At 51.4% G+C, this 17,162-nt stretch overlaps 2 protein-coding genes across 14 annotated transcripts in view; one reads left to right on the top strand and one right to left on the bottom strand.

Annotated features, from left to right (window-relative positions):
- CDC42EP5 (CDC42 effector protein 5) overlaps nucleotides 1–17,162 on the bottom strand; it is a 231,634-nt gene that overhangs the window by 164,071 nt on the left and 50,401 nt on the right. For 5 of the 13 annotated variants that reach the window (XM_079906965.1, XM_079906956.1, XM_079906968.1 and 2 more), the window contains 2 exons: nucleotides 9,441–9,602; nucleotides 4,901–5,030 (listed from right to left, as the gene is read on the bottom strand). The exons of 5 other annotated variants lie outside the window; for them this stretch is intronic. The gene's annotated coding sequence lies outside the window, so the exon portion shown is untranslated. The remainder of the gene's footprint in view (nucleotides 1–4,900; nucleotides 5,031–9,440; nucleotides 9,603–17,162) is intronic. 3 more of the 13 variants (XM_079906972.1, XM_079906971.1, XM_079906961.1) reach the window with 2 other exon arrangements.
- LOC307178602 (leukocyte immunoglobulin-like receptor subfamily B member 3) lies at nucleotides 5,523–11,626 on the top strand. The gene is made up of 12 exons (XM_079906921.1): nucleotides 5,523–6,010; nucleotides 6,194–6,478; nucleotides 6,614–6,916; nucleotides 7,144–7,440; nucleotides 7,702–8,004; nucleotides 8,669–8,719; nucleotides 9,427–9,534; nucleotides 9,878–9,920; nucleotides 10,006–10,043; nucleotides 10,268–10,320; nucleotides 11,103–11,267; nucleotides 11,345–11,626. The coding sequence occupies exons 1-12, from the start codon at nucleotides 5,782–5,784 to the stop codon at nucleotides 11,486–11,488; spliced, it is 2,019 nt and encodes a 672-aa protein (XP_079763047.1). The 5' UTR covers nucleotides 5,523–5,781; the 3' UTR covers nucleotides 11,489–11,626.

Here is a 17,162-nt window from a genome sequence, read left to right as displayed (position 1 = left end):
TCCACTAGCTTGTGAAATGATCAATGTTTGAGAGTCTATTCCTTGTGTCCCTAGAACCTCTACGTAAGAGGAGGTCGGGGAGGAAGCAGTGGAGACTGGAAACGCACCCCACAACCCGTTAACCCCCCCACCCCCACCCGGTGCTCAAAGTGACAGGAGGTCCCTGTGTGACAGGACTGGCTGCTCACCAGCACCGTGTCCTCCCTTCCTGGGCTCCCAGCGAGATGATCTCCCCAGCCTCCCTGCAGTTATGTGTGTCCTGGGATGAAGTTCACAGTGGCATGTGAGCTGGATGGACGGAGCTTCTTCCAAGCCTGGCCCGTGAACCTCCCACACAAGATCCTCACGGCTCTTCCCTTCTGCTGATGGGTATGGATGCCCTGGGTGACCTTGGACCCACACGCTGAGTGTGGCACCTGGTTCCCAGGATGACCCCATAGAGTAGAGCCTGCTGTACCCCTTGTATTAGTCAGATTTCAGGTTTCTCTAAAGCTGATGCTTTAACATGTGTCATACATGCATATGCTAGTGTGAAAATTAATACAGGGAAACCTAATTTAAAACGGAGTTGCGAAGCCCTAAAGGGGAGCTCTCTCACCCCTACCCTCTGCTGCAGCTTACTTTACATTCCTGGGCAGGAAGAAGCTTGATTTTCAGAAGGATGATTTTCTCCTCGCCCAGCAACAGCCCAACCAATGAAAAGAGCAACAGGCTAGCCAATGAGAAACAGTCACAACTTAGCCAATGAGAAACAGCACCAGCTCAGCTAATGAGAAACAGCAACAACTCAGCCAATGAGAAAACAGCCTCAGCCCAGCCAATGAGAAACAGCACCAGCTCAGCTAATGAGAAACAGCAACAACTCAGCCAATGAGAAAACAGCCTCAGCCCAGCCAATGAGAAACAGTCACAACCTTGCCAATGAGAAACAGCAAAGCTCAGCCAATGAGAAAAACAGCCTCAGCCCAGCCAATGAGAAACAGTCACAACCTAGCCAAGGAGAAACAGCAAAGCCCAGCCAATGAGAAACCACCACCAGCCTGACCTCTTGGTTTTCTCCAAGGGACTTTCAGTCAAAGCAGCCCCTTCCAACTTCCTCCTTTTTCTCTGTAAAGTAACATTCCTCTTCCTTGTTCTCTGGACTTGACTGTGGTTTGCCATAGTTTGAATGTCCTGAATCGCAATTCCTCTGCCATTCCTAAATAAACTCATTTTGCCCGTAAAATAACATTTAATTTTAAGGTCGACACTGGACACACCTTTTCCTAGATGACCCGATAATATGCCTGAGTCACTTGCATTGTCCCCCCGCCTCCTCCCTCACTGCCCCCCACCCTGCCCCAGCTCCTGAGCAAGAATCCTCTTCCTGGGGTGCACTTATCAAATACAAACCAGTCAACCCAGAGTCCACACCGCACCCCCTCCTTTATGGGGGTCCACAGTCTGGGCCACGACCCACCTGCCCTTGTCACGCTAGGGCCAAGCACATGACAACTAGGGACGCCCCCTCCACCCCAGAACCCGCTGAAATCATTAATCCAGCCAATCCCATGCCTGCTTACCCTTTCCTGCCCATTCCTTCTTGTGGAAACCACAGTAAAGGCTCCCATTTTCCCCTCACTCCATCTCCTTCTTTCTGTCTCTGGTGCTTCCCTACGTGGCCCTGGTGGGTGGCATGCATGCCCCCTCCTCCTGGGAGCTGTGATGAAATATCTTTTCAATGGCAGGCGTCTCCTGATCTGCTCACATTTTAGAATTAACACACAGTATTTTAAAGCACCTCCCTGCTGAGCTGGAATCAGCTTCACCTGTTTCATGGAAGAGGCTCTAATTCCTATCACGTGAGTCGTTACACTTTTGGGTCTATTGGCTGCAATAGTTACACAGCTGAAACGCACAGTGAGACGGCCTCCGCCCGGGTAAGGGCTTACCCTGCCTTGGCTGCGCAGAAAGCAGACCCCCATATCTGCCTAAGTCTGCTCGTCATCTTCCTGTTCCACGTGCACAATGTCAGTCCGCCCAGCGCCCTCTGAATTCCACACCTGGGAGACCTCATGCCTCTCTCCCTGACCCCGCCCCCGCTCCATCACTGACACGTGGGCGGGCCTCATGGACGTGTTATATGAACAGATATAACCAAATATATTCTTTCTTCATGTCAGGTCACACAGATTTAGATCCGTCCACAACTGCCCACTTGATTACTTAGCCTTGTTGCTGAAGCTACAGGGCTTCTAAACAAGGCCGCTCCGTGCTGTCTCAACATGGAAACACTTGGGATCTGCATGACCACGTCTCCGGAGCGGGACCAGCTGCGCCGCCAAGGAGGAGGGGTCACCGGGAGCCCCTCGCCCGGAGAGCCCCGATCCCGCTGTGAGTGGGACGTGTAGGTGGTCACCGCCCTACTTAGGGGTCAGACCTGCGGTTCCCACTCAGATTCAAACGAAACGTTACGGCTTCCCTGGTGGCACAGTGGTTGAGAGTCCGCCTGCCGATGCACGGGACACGGCTTCGTGTCCCGGTCCGGGAAGATCCCACATGCCGTGGAGCGGTTAGGCCCGTGAGCCGTGGTCCGGAGCCTGTGCTCCGCAGCGGGAGAGGCCACAACAGTGAGAGGCCCGCATACCGCAAAAAACTAAAAACAACAAAAAAACGAAACATTAGCCTGAAGACCCGCTAGGAGGCGCCAGCATTGAGTTCTCAATTTTTTTCGTCTTGTGTATCTTTTTGATAGAAACATAAGAAACCTGCATGCCTGTTACAGGCCTGGTATTTAAAATGTTCTTATATATCTTAAGAATATTTTAAAAATTCAACCGAGATTCAGCCAGCTCTTAAAATGGTGCAATGGCTCTTTTAGTTCTATGCAAACATTAGCATATTTAAACTTTGTACAAACCCTCCACAGAATGCCCTATTCTTTTCACTTTTTTTTTGAACAACTTTATTGGAGTATAATTGCTTTATAATGGTGTGTTAGTTTCTGCTTTATAACAAAGTGAACCAGCTATACATATACATATATCCCCGTATTTCCTCCCTCTTGCGTCTCCCTCCCACACTCCCTATCACACCCCTCTAGGTGGTCACAAAGCACCGAGCTGATCTCCCTGTGCTATGTGGCTGCTTCCCACTAGTTATCTATTTTACATTTGGTAGTGAATATAAGTCCACGCTACTCTCTCACATCGTCCCAGCTTACCCTACCCCCTCCCTGTGAACTCAAGTCCATTCTCTATGTCTGCATCTTTATTCCTGTCCTGCCACTATGGTCTTCAAAACCTTTTTTTTTTTTTTTAGTTTCCATATATATGCATTAGCATACAGTATTTGTTTTTCTCTTTCTGACTTACTTCACTCTATATGACAGACTCTAGGTCCATCCACCTCACTACAAATAACTCAATTTCGTTTCTTTTTATGGCTGAGTAATATTCCATTGTACATATATGCCACATCTTCTTTATCCATTCATCTGTCGATGGACACTTAGGTTGCTTCCAGGTCTTGGCTATTGTAAACACTGCTGCAATGAATACTGGAGTGCAAGTATCCTTTTGGACCATGTGCAAGTGGAGTGCAAGTATCCTTTTGGACCCAGGAGTGGGTCTGCAGGATCATATGGTAGCTCTATTTTTACTTCTTTATGGAACCTCCATACTGTTCTCCATAGTGGCTGCACCAACTTACATTCCCACCAACAGTGCAGGAGGGTTCCCTTCTCTCCACACCCTCTCCAGCATTTATTGTTTGTGGATTCTTTGATGATGGCCATTCTGACTGGTGTGAGGTGATACCTCATTGTAGTTTTGACTTGCATTTCTCTAATAATTAGCGATGTTGAACATCGTTTCATGTGCCTCTTGACCATCCGTATTTCTTTTTTGGAGAAACGTCTATTTAGGTCTTCTGCCCATTTTTTCATTAGGTTGTTTGTTTTGATGATATTAAGCCTCATGAGCTGTTTGTAAATTTTGGAGACTTATCCCTTGTCAGTCACATCATCTGCAACAAATATTTTCTCCCAATCCGTGGGCTGTCTTTTTGTTTTGTTTATGGTTTCCTTTGCTGTGCAGAAGATTTTGAGTTTAACAAGCTTTTCTTCTTGAACTAGACAAGTTGATACTAAGCTCCATATGGAAAAATAAAAACGTAAGAATACTTAGGAAAACACACAAAGAGAAGAGCTATGCGGGTAGTGGGGACAAGATCAACCAGAAATTAAAACACACCATACGGCCTCTGAGTCGTGAGGAAATAAGAAAGTCTAGATGCGTCTGCTTATTATGACAGAAGAAACACAAGAAGGATTGGCCGTATTTTACAGGCATTTAAAAGTACTGGGATATTATAAACAATGTGATTTCCACGTGAATGGGTGCATTTGGGAGAAGAGAAGCTTTTGCTATGGCATAGGGTCAGTAGCTGCTAAACTTATAAAGTGAAAATTTAATAAGGAGCAGGATACGTACAAACTCTCAAAGTACCTCCCCACGGACCAGTGATTAATTACAAAGGGGAAATAACAGCCTTACTCTGGAGAAACCTGGGGCATGCCGAATCAACCAAGGCAGGAAAGACCCAATCACCAAACAGGAGAAACAAGGACAATATGGCTTGAGTGGCATTCCACCCCAAAATGCACAACTGGCATCTAACCAGGAAGTGCTTTGGGCAAACCTCCTGCTCTGTGTGTATCACGCTTCCTTTCTCTGCAGGGTCTCCCCTTCCTCAGGAGCCCTCAGTCACGTCTCTCATCAACCCCAGTATGACCAAGGCTGTGAAGGAAAGAACCCAACATCTCCATTCGTTTTAAATCTCATTAACCCAAACAGGATTCCATGATCTAGGAGCGTTTGGAGATGAACACAAACCACTGAAGTGGGGGGAGAGGAAATACCTTGGGCGGGAACCATTGATCTTCTGACCGTCCAGCTCGAAAGCCAGCATCGGGCTCGCGGCACTTGATGGCGTATTTGGACTGTGTCTGGAGCTCACATCTGGGGTTTATGACGCGCAGAAATTGTTTTCTGAAAAAGGAGACGTCACGCATCTCATTTAGGATGGTAACAGAGACTGACGTGTAGGGAAACAGCTGCTCTGCTTCCTGTGAAACCTTTAGTGTCGAAACCCGCGCTGGGGGTGACAGGCAGCTGCCCGAGGTATCCTTAGTCGGCGTCGCCTCCCAGGCTCTGTCCTCTTGTCCCTCTGCTCACACGGGGTGGGCAGGAAAGTCACCGTGATTTCGAAACTCACTACCTGCGCTACCTTACTCCGCACAGAAGGATACTGAGTTCTATTTGTATTATTATCACTTTGTACTCTTAGGATGAGCCCTGAATTTCCCCTGAAGATACCACCAAGGCACCTTCTAAGTGCCGGAGATGAGGAGACAGTCCTGGATTACCTGGGGGGGGGGGGCGGCCACGTTACCACCAAGGTCCTGATGAGTGAAGGAGTGAGGTACAAAGGTCAGAGCCAAGGTCAATGGGACTCAGAAGCAAAAGAAGGAGAGACGCGCCTGCGGGCTTGGAAGATGGGAGGGGCTGAGTCCGGGGACTTGGCAGCCTGCAGAAGGCCGCTGCCCACTCCAGCCTGAGCCCTGTGGAAACTAGTGCCAGGCTTCTGGGGAGGGGCAGTTCCCCTTCCTGTGGGGCTGCTGACGTGACAGCTCCGTGACAGGGAGGACCAGCCTCCCAGTGGACACACCCTCGGGTCTCCGTCCTGAAGGCACCGAGGTCTCCTCCATCTGCACCACCTGGACCACAGGGACGAGACGCCATGACCCCCAGCCTCACGGCCCTGCTCTGCCTCGGTGAGATGAAGGAGGGGGAGGGGAAGCCCCAGCCAGAGAGGGACCCCTCCCAACAGCCAGGCTGCTCTGTCAGGAGACCCCAGGACTCAGGAGGCTCACGGGTAGGAGAGGCGCTGCTCAGGATTCAGGGCGAACCTCTCACAGGGGTCTCTCTTCCAGGGCTGAGTGTGGGCCTGAGGACCCAGGTGCAGGCAGGTGAGTCTGTCCCCAGGTGTCCCACCTCCCTCCTGATCATGGGGACAAGGGGCCACCCCCAGGCAATGGGGTGGGGAACAGCAGTTCTGGGCTGAAGGAGGGGGAGTCCGGGAGGTTGGGGGCTGAGAGCTGGGGACCTGGGGGTGAGGATGTCTTGTGACCCAGCCTCTGATGTCCTTCCAGGCACCCTCCCCAAACCCACCATCTGGGTTGAGCCAGGCTCTGTGATCCCCTGGGGGAGCCCCGTGACCATCTGGTGTCAGGGGACCCTGGGGGTCCGGGAATTCCATCTGATTAAAGAGGGAAGCTCACCTCCCTGGTACAGAAAGCCCTCACTGGAGCCCGGGGACAAGGGCAAGTTCTCCATCTCATACATGACACAGGACTACGCAGGGAGATATCACTGTTACTATCGCAGCCCCACTGGCTGGTCAGAGCGCAGTGACCCCCTGGAGCTGGTGATGACAGGTGAGAGGACACTCGGGGGTCCCAGCATTGCGCTCTGGCCTCAGGAAGGGGGTCTGCTCTCAGGGGTGTGTCCCTCTCACAGCCCAGCCCTGGGGGAGTGAGCCCCATTTCACAAGCTGCCTCCTTCTCTCCTAGGGGCCCACAGGAAACCCACCCTCTCAGCCCTGCCGAGCCCTGTGGTGACCTCGGGAGGGAACGTGACCCTCCAGTGTCGCTCTTGGAAGCGACTGGACGGGTTCATTCTGACTAAGGAAGGAGAACCCAAGTCCTCCTGGACCCTGGATGCACAGCGAGGCCCCCATGGGCACACCCAGGCCCTGTTCCATGTGGGTCGCGTGACCCCCAGCCACAGGTGGACGTTCAGATGCCACGGCTTTTACAGGGACACCCCCCAGGTGTGGTCGGCCCCCAGTGACCCCCTGGAGCTCCTGGTCCCAGGTGAGGAGGTCCCACCCTGGCCTCACGTACTTCTTGAGGCACGAGACAGATTATTAGATGCTTTTCTCCCAGGATTGTCCCAGATGAGAGGGTGGGGTGAGGGGGGAGCAGGGCGCACAGGACAGAGACACAGAGTGTAAGCGACAATGAGGCCTGGGGACCAGGATGGGAGAAGGGGCTTCATGGGAGGAACCAGCCCCTACAGCCCAGGGCTGGTCTTCCCCCAGGTGTGTCTGGGAAGCCCTCCCTCCTGACCCCGCAGGGCCCTGTCGTGGCCTCTGGACAGAGCCTGACCCTCCAGTGTCTCTCTGACGTCGGCTATGACAGATTCGCTCTGTCCCAGGAGGGGAGACAGGCCCTCCCCCAGCACCCTGGCCGGCAGCCCCATGCTGGGCTCTCTCAGGCCGACTTCCCCCTGGGCCCGGTGACCAACACCCACGCGGGCCGGTACAGATGCTACGGTGGACACAACCTCTCCTCCGAGTGGTCGGCCCCCAGTGACCCCCTGGACATCCTGGTGGCAGGTGAGGAGCCAGCGGGTCAATCAGGGACGAGACTCTGCACAGGCCCTGCCGGGGGAGCCCCAGCTGGTGATGCTGGGACCAGGCATGAGGGGTCCCCAAGGAGGGGGAGAGAGAGACAGAGAGAGACGGGGGTGGGCAGGGAGAGGGAGAGACTCGGAGAAAACAGAGACAGACAGAGATGAGGGGCCTCAGGGAGGCCCTGCTGAGTCGCAGTTCAGAACCAGGGGGCAGACAGCCCCTCACCCCCCTTCCTCTCTCTAGGTTCCTTCCCTGACACGCCCTCCCTCTCGGTGCAGCCGGGCCCCCTGGTGGCCTCAGGAGAGAACGTGACCCTGCTATGTCAGTCAAGGAGCACAAAGGAAACTTTCCTTCTGTCCAAGGAGGGGGCAGCCCGGCCCCCACTGCGTCTTAGATCAAAGTACCGAGGTGGGCATTTCCAGGCCGAATTCTCCATGAGTCCCGTGACCTCAGCCCACAATGGGACCTACAGGTGTTACAGCTCACTCAACAGTAACCGCTACCTGCTGTCACACGCCAGTGCCCCCCTGGAGCTCGCGGTCTCAGGTGAGGGGCCCCAGCCCTGTCCCCTCTGTGTCCCTGTTGTCAGCTCTGAAGGTGACCCCCTTTCTAGGATAGGAGTGAGGGGGGCTCCAAAGGAGAGTCAAGGGAGGGTGATCCGGAGGGGGTCCAGCCTGCAGAGGGACGGAGGGAAACCAGGCCCTCCCGTCCCTGCTGCTTCTCACGTCCCGTCACCAGGCTTCTCAGATAGGAGGAGGGGGAAAGCCAAGGGCAGCCCCAGAGCAGAGACAGCACCAGAGTGTGAGCAGAGGGGGGATCCCAGGGAAGCCGCAGCCCCTCACCCAACTACAGGCATTTTCCCAGGATCCTCTGGGGACACCACCACCCACACACAGGGCCCAATTCAAGAGCTGGTGAGCCACTGGGGCCTCTGCCCAATATGTGGACACCTGGCCCCAGGCCTGTCCCTTGAGGTCCTCAGCTGCTCTAAATCCTGACCCAATCTCAGCACAGCTTGTGTCCCAGGGGGGGCTGGGAGTCAGGTAGAGATGCTGGAGTGACCACAGGCACCAGGAGCTCTGAGGCTGGTGGATGAAGGGTGGGGGTCATGGAGAGGGAATGACCCCTCGGGGCCCATCCTGGGGGAGGAGCAGTGGGCTGACGTGGGGAGAAGCAGCCCCCAACCCTAACCTCCTGTCCTGACCCCCAGGAGGCTCTGAAGTTGGGGCCCTTCCCCCCACGGAGCCAGGCCCGCAGACGGGTGAGTGAGGGTCTGTGGGACATGGTGTTGGGCCCAGGGGGGCAGGGCTCAGTTATGGCCTTAGTTCACGCACCTCTGGAGACGCTGACTTGGACCCCTTCCCCTGCCTGGGCCTCAGTTTCTCCAAGTGTAAAGGCAGAGAATCGTGGCCCGGAGCTTAGATTTCCTTCAGTTCTGACTTCTGGCTCTGACCCCCCAGGAGAGGAGGCCTCACAGGGAGGCCCCTGAGGATGTGACTGTATGGGGGCCTGTCCCCAGTGCCGCAGTGGTCGTGGCATTGTACAGGGCGGGGTAGGGAAAGATGAAGAGTCCCCCGCACATAGCCGGCCCCTCCCCCAGTCCCTGCTGTGATGGGGGAGGGGAGGGTAACAAGGAAGGACCCTCGGCTCCAGATGAGACCCTCGGACAGGCCCCCCTGCAGATGAGAAGCCCCCAGAGCACAAAGCTGGTGTCCACCTTGGGCGGGGCGCGGCAGGAGGACAGCTCAGGGAGCCCACAGCCCTGGGTTCCAATCCCAGCTCTGCCACCTCCAGACTGGGTCACCTGGGGTTGGTGAATTCCCTCTCTGTGCCTCAGTTTCCTCATCTGTAAAATGGGTGGGGTGGGTTAGAGGAGATGAATGCACAGACCCCAGCACAAGCCTGCACACAGTAGGCGCTCAATTAAAGGGCATCTTGGGCTCATGCATGACGTCACTGGTGCCCCAGGTCTCAAATGGTACCTGAACGTCCTGATCGGGGTCTTGGTGGCCTTCGTCCTGCTGCCCCTCGTCCTCCTCGTCCGACACTGGGGTCAGAGCAGACACAAGAAGTCGGGTGAGTAGGGAACAGGGTGACCCAGACCCCTGGAGGTGGTGGGCTTAGGGCACCAGCCGAAGGGAAACCTACGAGATGGGCAAGGTCAGCTTAGAAAAAGATTGTCCAGAGTCTGAAACTCAAAAATCTAGAAAGAAAACATGTACTGTCAGCTGACATGTATAATTTAAGGTATTTTCCTCCTTTGCAATCTCATGAAGTGTTGAAACATGTACGCAAGTATGAGTTCAGGTCTTCTTTCCTCCTGAATCCCGTGTGAGGGGCGGGGGTCATAAGAGTCCCAGGGCCGAGCCTCTGTCATCTGCCCCAGCCCAGGGCGAGGCTGATTTCCACTCTCCCGCAGGGGCTGCAGACCCAGAGCCCAAGGACACAGGCCTGCAGAGCAGGTAACTCCCGCCCCGAAGACCCCCAGGCCCGCCCCGCCCGCAGCTCCCCCTCATTCTCCCCCTAACACGCCCGCTTCCTCCCCAGCTCCTGCCCAGCCACCGCCGCCCAGGACCAGGCCCTCTGTGAGCAGAAGAGGACGGGGTGGGGGACACAGGGTTCTGGAGGCACCTGTGGGGGGGAGGGGAAGGCTGGGAAGGGGTGGGCTCAGGGGGTGCGGACTGAAATCCCACACTTCCCCTCACCCCTGGGTCTCAGTGGCCCCTTCTGGATGCACTGCGGGGGCTCCAGCCCTGAGGGATCTCAGGGGATCCCACCAAGCGATACACACCCTGTTCTGCCCCAGCAGATGCTGCCGTGAAGGACACACAGCCTGAGGACAGGGTGCAGCTGGACCATCCGGTGAGACCCCTACTCCTGTCCAGGCCACCAGAGACCTTCTTGTTGCCAAACTCAGTCCAATGGACACGTCTCTGTCCTCACATCCCAGCTCCAGCAGCGTCCCACACTGACCTCTCCCTCCGGGCTTCCTGGGTCGTCCTGCTGTGACTCCACCCCTCCTGCTTCCTTGTGACCTCATGGCCCCTCCTTCGGGGTCCCCTTTCCTGGCTCCCCGTCCTCTGTCTGACCTTCTGGCGTTGCAGAGAAGCCCCACGTCTCAAGAGGATTTGTGAATAAGTGAATCACCTGAAAGTCCCCAGGCCCCCCTTCCTTCATTCACCCAAAAGTGGTGCACAAGGAGAGCGCATCCCCCCGGCTCCCTGTAGGTGCTGCAGGTGCAGCAGGGAGCTCACCTGGTGGGTGAGAAGACTATATGTAAAGAAGCAGGTAGCGTCCTAGAATGCAAGGTCCCGATAAGGAAAGTGAAGCAAGAGAAGGTTACAGAGTGCATGGCCGGGGGGGCAGCGAGTGCAAAGGTCCTGAGGCAGGGACGTGCTTTTGCAGGAAGATGGCCGTGCGGCTGGAGCCAAATGTGCAAGGGAGATAACGTGTTAATACTGAAATCAGAACCGTAGAAAGAATCCAGAGGCTCCGAGGTGTTAGGACGTCCCCAGAGTTTCCATCAGGAAAGTGACCTGACCTAAGGTTTTAAAGCATCACTCTGCCAACACAGTGGAAAGCTGACGGAAGGAGATCACAGTGGATCCAGCAAGTCCCCTTTCTGTCCTACTCTCTCCCTCCAGCAGAACAGGCAGGATGCAGACCCCCAGAAGGGGACGTATGCCCAGGTGAACCACTCAAGATCAAGACTAAGGTGGGGGGTGGCCACCTCTCCTTCCTCCCTGTCGGGGAGATTGCTGGACACGAAGGACAGACAAGCGGAAGAGGACGAGCAGAGGGACGGTCAGGTGGGTCCCATTCTGTCCGGGCCCCCAGGCTTCCCCCACCCCAACCACACACCCTCCCTCCCTCTCCCCCACCGCAGGCCGCCGCATCTGAAGCCCCCCAGGATGTGACCTATGCCCAGCTGAACCACTCGACTTTCAGACGGGAGACTGCAACCCCTGCCCCCCAGTCAGGGGAGCCCCCAGAAGAGCCCAGCGTGTATGCTGCTCTCGCCGTCCGCTAGCCCAGGAAGGACCCAGACCCCACGCTCCAGGGAGGAAGACTGCACGGATCCCGGAAGGCACAGGAGCTGCCTGCCCGCAGTGGACACCACCTAACGACCATCAGACAGCCTGGACTCCCAACACAGACCACCAGGAGCCCCTGGGACCCTTTGGCAGTCACCTGATTCTACCCTCAAAGATAACTACTATCCTTACGTTTGGGAAATAATGCAACAGACTGCTCAAAAATCAATCTGTGAGTTGAAAACCAAAATCAAAACGAAAACAAACAAACAAACAAAAGAACAAAACAGAAGTGGGAAAATGTTTTCAATAAATGATAATGTAAGTAATATACATCAAAACATATGAAATGAGAAAATTAAGAATCATGAATGAGTATATTAGAAAAGGCTTTAAAAAAATCGATGACCTAACATATCATACCAAGACTTCAGGAAAAAATAGCAAATTATTTCAAATGAAGGTAGAAGGTGGGAATAATAATGACAAGGGTAGCTAATAATGAAGACAACCAAAAAGTAGAGAAAATCAATTAAGGCAAAAAATAAACTCATTCTTGAAAACATTCATGAATCCTAGCCACCACAGCCGAGGGAAAAAGAGAGAAGGCTCACATTTCTAATAGCATGAAAGGGATTGCAGACAGCACTACAAATCCTACAGACGTTATAAAGATAGTAACAGAACATTATGAGAAATTTGACGCCAACATACAGAAAATGTAGATGGGATGGAAATCTTCACGTGTACAATTTACTAAATGGATATAAGAATAAATGGAAAATCTACCACCTTATACATTGACTCTAATCCAAACTTACCCACGACTGAACTATATAGAATCTAACAAAGTCAAAATGAAAGAAATAGGAGAATGCTGGTTCCCGGGGTTGGAGCGAGGGGGAAATGGGAAGATATTGGTCAAAGGGCACAAGCTTCCAGTTATAAGATGAATAAGTTCTGGGGATCTAATATACAGCATGGTGGTTACAGCTAATCACACTGTATCCCATTCTTGAGTGTTTTGAAGAGAGCAGATCTCAAATGTTCTCACCAAAAAAAGAAATGGCGACTGTGTGATGGGATGCAGACAAATGCTGTGACGGTCATCACTGTCCGACGTGTAAGTGACCAGTTCAGGGCGGCTTCACTGGTGATTTCTTCCGAGCACTTATGTACTCGTGAAAGACACACACACGCACACACACCCCCAAATTGCACAAACATTTCCCGAGAACAGAAAAAGAAGAAACATACCTCAACACATCAGATCAGGAAAATATTTACACCAAAACCTGACAAGGGAATTATACATGGGGAAGTCACAGGAAGATCTCTCACATGAGCTTAGATGGAAATCCCTAAACAAAGTGTACACAAATGAGATGTAGTGATATATTAAAAGGACATTACTTCATGACCATACTGTGGGGTTTCTTTTCGAAGGATAGAGTAACTTAAAATTTTAAGAATCTATCACATAATGCAATACCTTAATAAAACAAATAAAAAATAATCACCTTAACAGATGCAGACAAAGCCTTTGATAAAATATACCAACAATTCCTGGTGAAAATAAAAACACATCAGAAATAGAAGGGAATTCCCTTTCATTGATGAGGGCATGTTTAACAACACCAGACGTCATTTGTACAGGTGAGAACCTGAGGTGCTTTCGTCTACGACTGGCAATGATCCAAGTATGTTCCGTATGACCACTTGTATTCACCAGGGCCCTGGAGGCACCAACCAAGTAAGTGAAACAAAACAAGGCGAGAAGCTCTGAAGTGGATAAGAATAATATTGTATTACTAAGAGACTGCACAGCTGTGTTTGCAGAAAATCCAAAATAATGTAAAGATCTTCTACTCTAATTAAAAAGTTTTCCTGCATCGCTGCATACAAGGTCAATATATAGAATTCAACTGCCTTCGAGACTTCCGGTTCTGGATGGAGATGAAGTAAAGGAATGTCTCCCTGTTCCCTGACTTTATACCAGTGACCTGATTGTATACTGCTGCCTTCCAAGAGCCATAAGATAATATATTTGGGCTGTTTTAATCCACCAAGTTTGTGGTAATTTGTGGGACAGGGAAACAATACAACCACTTGAATTTACTTTTGATTAGTGTTTGCATAGTAATTTTTCATCCTTCTACTTTTTTAATGTGGTAGAATATACACACCATGATATTCACCACCACTGAAACATCATTAAAGTGCGAAGTTAGTGGCCTTAAGTACATTTACCATGTTCGCAATCATGACTACTGTCCGTCTTCCAGAACATTTTCATAATCCCAAACAGAAGCTCTGTACCCATTAAGCAAGAACTCCCCATGCCCCCTGAGAACCAGGCACTAGTCATCTCCATTCAAATTCCTGCCTTAGGGAGTCTGGCTACTCTAGGCTTTTCGTGTCGGTGAAATCATACAAAAATGCGACATTCTGTGTCAGCCTTAGTTCACTCTGAATAATGTTTCCAAGGTTCATTCATATTGTTCACTCTTTTACTTTTAACCTATTTACATGTTATATTAGAAGTGAGTTTCTGGGACTTCCCTGGTGGTGCAGTGGCTGGGAATCCTCCTGCCAATGGAGGGAACACGGGTTCGATCCCTGGTCTGGGAGGATCCCACGTGCAACAAGGCCCGTGCGCCACAACTATTGAGCCCTCACGCCACAACTACTAAAGCCAGCGCACCTACAGCCCATGCTCCACAACAAGAGAAGCCACTGCGATAAGAGGCCCACGCACCGCAATAAGAAGCCGGCGCACCGCAACAGAGAGTAGCCCCCGCTCACCGCAACTACAGACAGCCTGTGCACAGTGATGAAGACCCAACACAGCCAAAAATAAAGAAAGAAATAAATTTATTTTAAAAAAAAAGAAGTGAGTTTCTTATGGACTTCATAGTGTAGGTGGTGGTTGTTTTCTTAAACCAATCTTACAAGCTCTTTTAATTGCTGTGTTTCGCCCATTTACATATAATATTATTACTGATAACACTGTTATTTAGGTTTGTCATTTTATGTTTTTCAAGTTTTGTCCCCTCTCTTTCTTGTTCTTCTATTTACCCTTTCCTGGGATTTAAAAACATTTTTAGCATACCATTTTAATTTCTCTATTGGTGCTGTAACTGTAAGTCTTTGACTGCTGTTGAAGGGGCTGTTCTAGAGATTATCAGGTACATACCTAACTTTACACAGTAAAGACAGAGCTAGTATTTTACCTCTTCAAGGGAAATGTAGAACCCTTACAAATCTATAGGTCTCTTTATTCTTACCCCTTTATGTTGTAGTTGTTTTATGTGTTCTTGCCACATAGAAGCCCAGGGCTGTGTCGGGGCCTATGGGGCCAGGTCAAGGTGAGTGAGCTGTCCCCACACCTCCTGCTGCAGCTCCACAACCACCACCCCCATCACCTGAGGGGAGAAGAGGAGGTCTGGGCTGACGGGCGACCAGTCTGGGGACGGCTATGGAGTGACATCGCGGGAAACTGAGGCCATAAGGGCAACCCTGACACTTCAGGTCCACATCCTTTCAGGACAAATTGAAACCCCACGTGTTCATCTTTGCCTCCTGATTAGATGCAAATGAGACACTGGAGATGCTCACCTCCAGGTACCGGGACTGGCATGTTTCGTTCCAGAGACTCATTCAAGATCAAAGAGATTACTTAAGCATTTCTGCATCTCCTCACCCATACCCTGTCTTTTTTGTTCTCAGGGGTAACTGACATTCTCAGTCCATCACAAAATAAGTCAGACGCCAACAGTGATGAGTAGCAGAAATGCTCAATTTTGGGTTGGGCTCCGAGGGTCACAACCTGTTAATGGAATGCAGGTGACCTGAGTGGACATGTAGGGATCCTGGGGTGATTTGGGTCTGCTCTGACCTGTGACCTCTTTTTCCACAGTTCCTAGCCTCACACCCCCAAGACTACACAGTGGAGACTCTCATCCGGATGGGCATGGCCGGCTCAGTCCTGCTGGGCCTCAGGATTCTGCTCTTTCAGGCTCAACACGGCCACGGAGGAGCCCAAGATGCAGCCAGGAGGTAAACAGAGGGAACAAACCCACCATTCGGTGAGTTCGATCCTTGTATGACTAGGAGGTTTGGGAGGCAGATCTGCAGTATGAATTGAGGGAACTGTCTGCTGAGAATTTCACGGGGTATCAATGCTGGCATGCAGGAAATGCCTGGGTTCTTGCTGTAGAGACTCTTCCGTAATTCAAGTGTGGTAATTTCCCTCCTTACCATTATTGATTATTCTTGACTACTCCCCTTCTTTTTTTACTCCTGTGATTTGAGGCTACATCCACATCGCAGGTTTGGGTCCACACCTAAAGTCACCTTCATGCTCTGCCACTTTCTTGTAATATATTTTGCTTTATTTCTAATTTCCACACTCACTGGTGTGTGCTATTGACCTCGATCCCTTCAGCCTAGAACCAGAATGTTTTAAGCAACTGAGTAAATGGGTGAAATTCAGGTCTAGTTTAAAACACATAAATCCAAAACCATTTCCGAAAACCCTCTCTGGACCCCCTCAAGGCTTATTCCCCTCTAAAATGATACACGGAAGAGTTTCTGCCAAAATACCATCAGTTTGAATGAGCACGAGGTGGACTTCCCTGGTGGCGCAGTGGTTAAGAATCCACCTGCCAATGCAGGGGACAGGGGTTCAAGCCCTGATCCAGGAAGATCCCACATGCCATGAAGCAACTAAGCCGGTGTGCCACAACTACTGAGCCTGTGCTCTAGAGCCCGTGAGCCACAACTACTGAGCCCGTGTGCCACAGCTACTGAAGCCCACGCACCTGCAGCCCGTGCTCCGCAACAAGAGAAACCACCGCAATGAGAAGCCCACGCACTGCAACAAAGAGTAGCCCCCACTTGCCACAACTAGAGAAAGCCTGTGCGCAGCACTGAAGACCCGACGCAGCCAAAAATAAATAAGTAAATAAATTTATGAATGGGCGCAAGGTGTTTGAAGCGACAGCCAGGTGGTGAGCTGGCAAACCAGCTCTATGAAAACATCCCTTTTTCTCAGTGTTCTGATTTGTGTACATTACCTGTTGCTTTGGTAAATACTCCCTTCATGCCCAACTTCAAGATGCCCGTTTGAATGAACTGGATACACAGTTGGGAACAGCATCAACTTTCACAAGAATGAGCCAACTGTGGCACCTCGCAGATGACCCTGAGGTCCTTCTATTCTGTAGGTCATAGTAATTTCCACCTCAATCTTATGCCACGGTTTCAGTGGAATTGTGATGCCCAAACCCCAGTACATTCACATTAGACGTAAATAGAAAACAGGCATAATCAGTTGTGGGAGACACGCTGAGCCCGACATGAAGGTTTAACATAGGAGATGTGAGTCCAAGCAGGTCGGACACGCCCAGGTCTCTCACATGTATGCATTTCTCCCCTGCTGACCCCTTCACCTTTGCCCCTTAATGATAACTTGGGTGAGTATAGAAGGCCTCACTGACAGTTAATTCCTTGACTGTATTTCCCCGTATCTTTTGGCGTTTTCCCCCTTCAATTTCCTTCCCTTTGCTGCGAAATAGCAAGACACATTTCACGTATAGACACGTGCACCCTAGCAATTGTAAGTTCTTGCTACATCTCTGTAAAAGACCAACAATTGGCCTTTCATAC

The sequence above is a fragment of the Stenella coeruleoalba genome, assembly GCF_951394435.1.
Source record: "Stenella coeruleoalba genome assembly, chromosome: 20".
Taxonomy (NCBI): domain Eukaryota; kingdom Metazoa; phylum Chordata; class Mammalia; order Artiodactyla; family Delphinidae; genus Stenella; species Stenella coeruleoalba.
The sequence above is the reverse complement of the archived record's forward strand: the minus strand, read 5'-3'. Positions and strand labels throughout refer to the sequence as shown.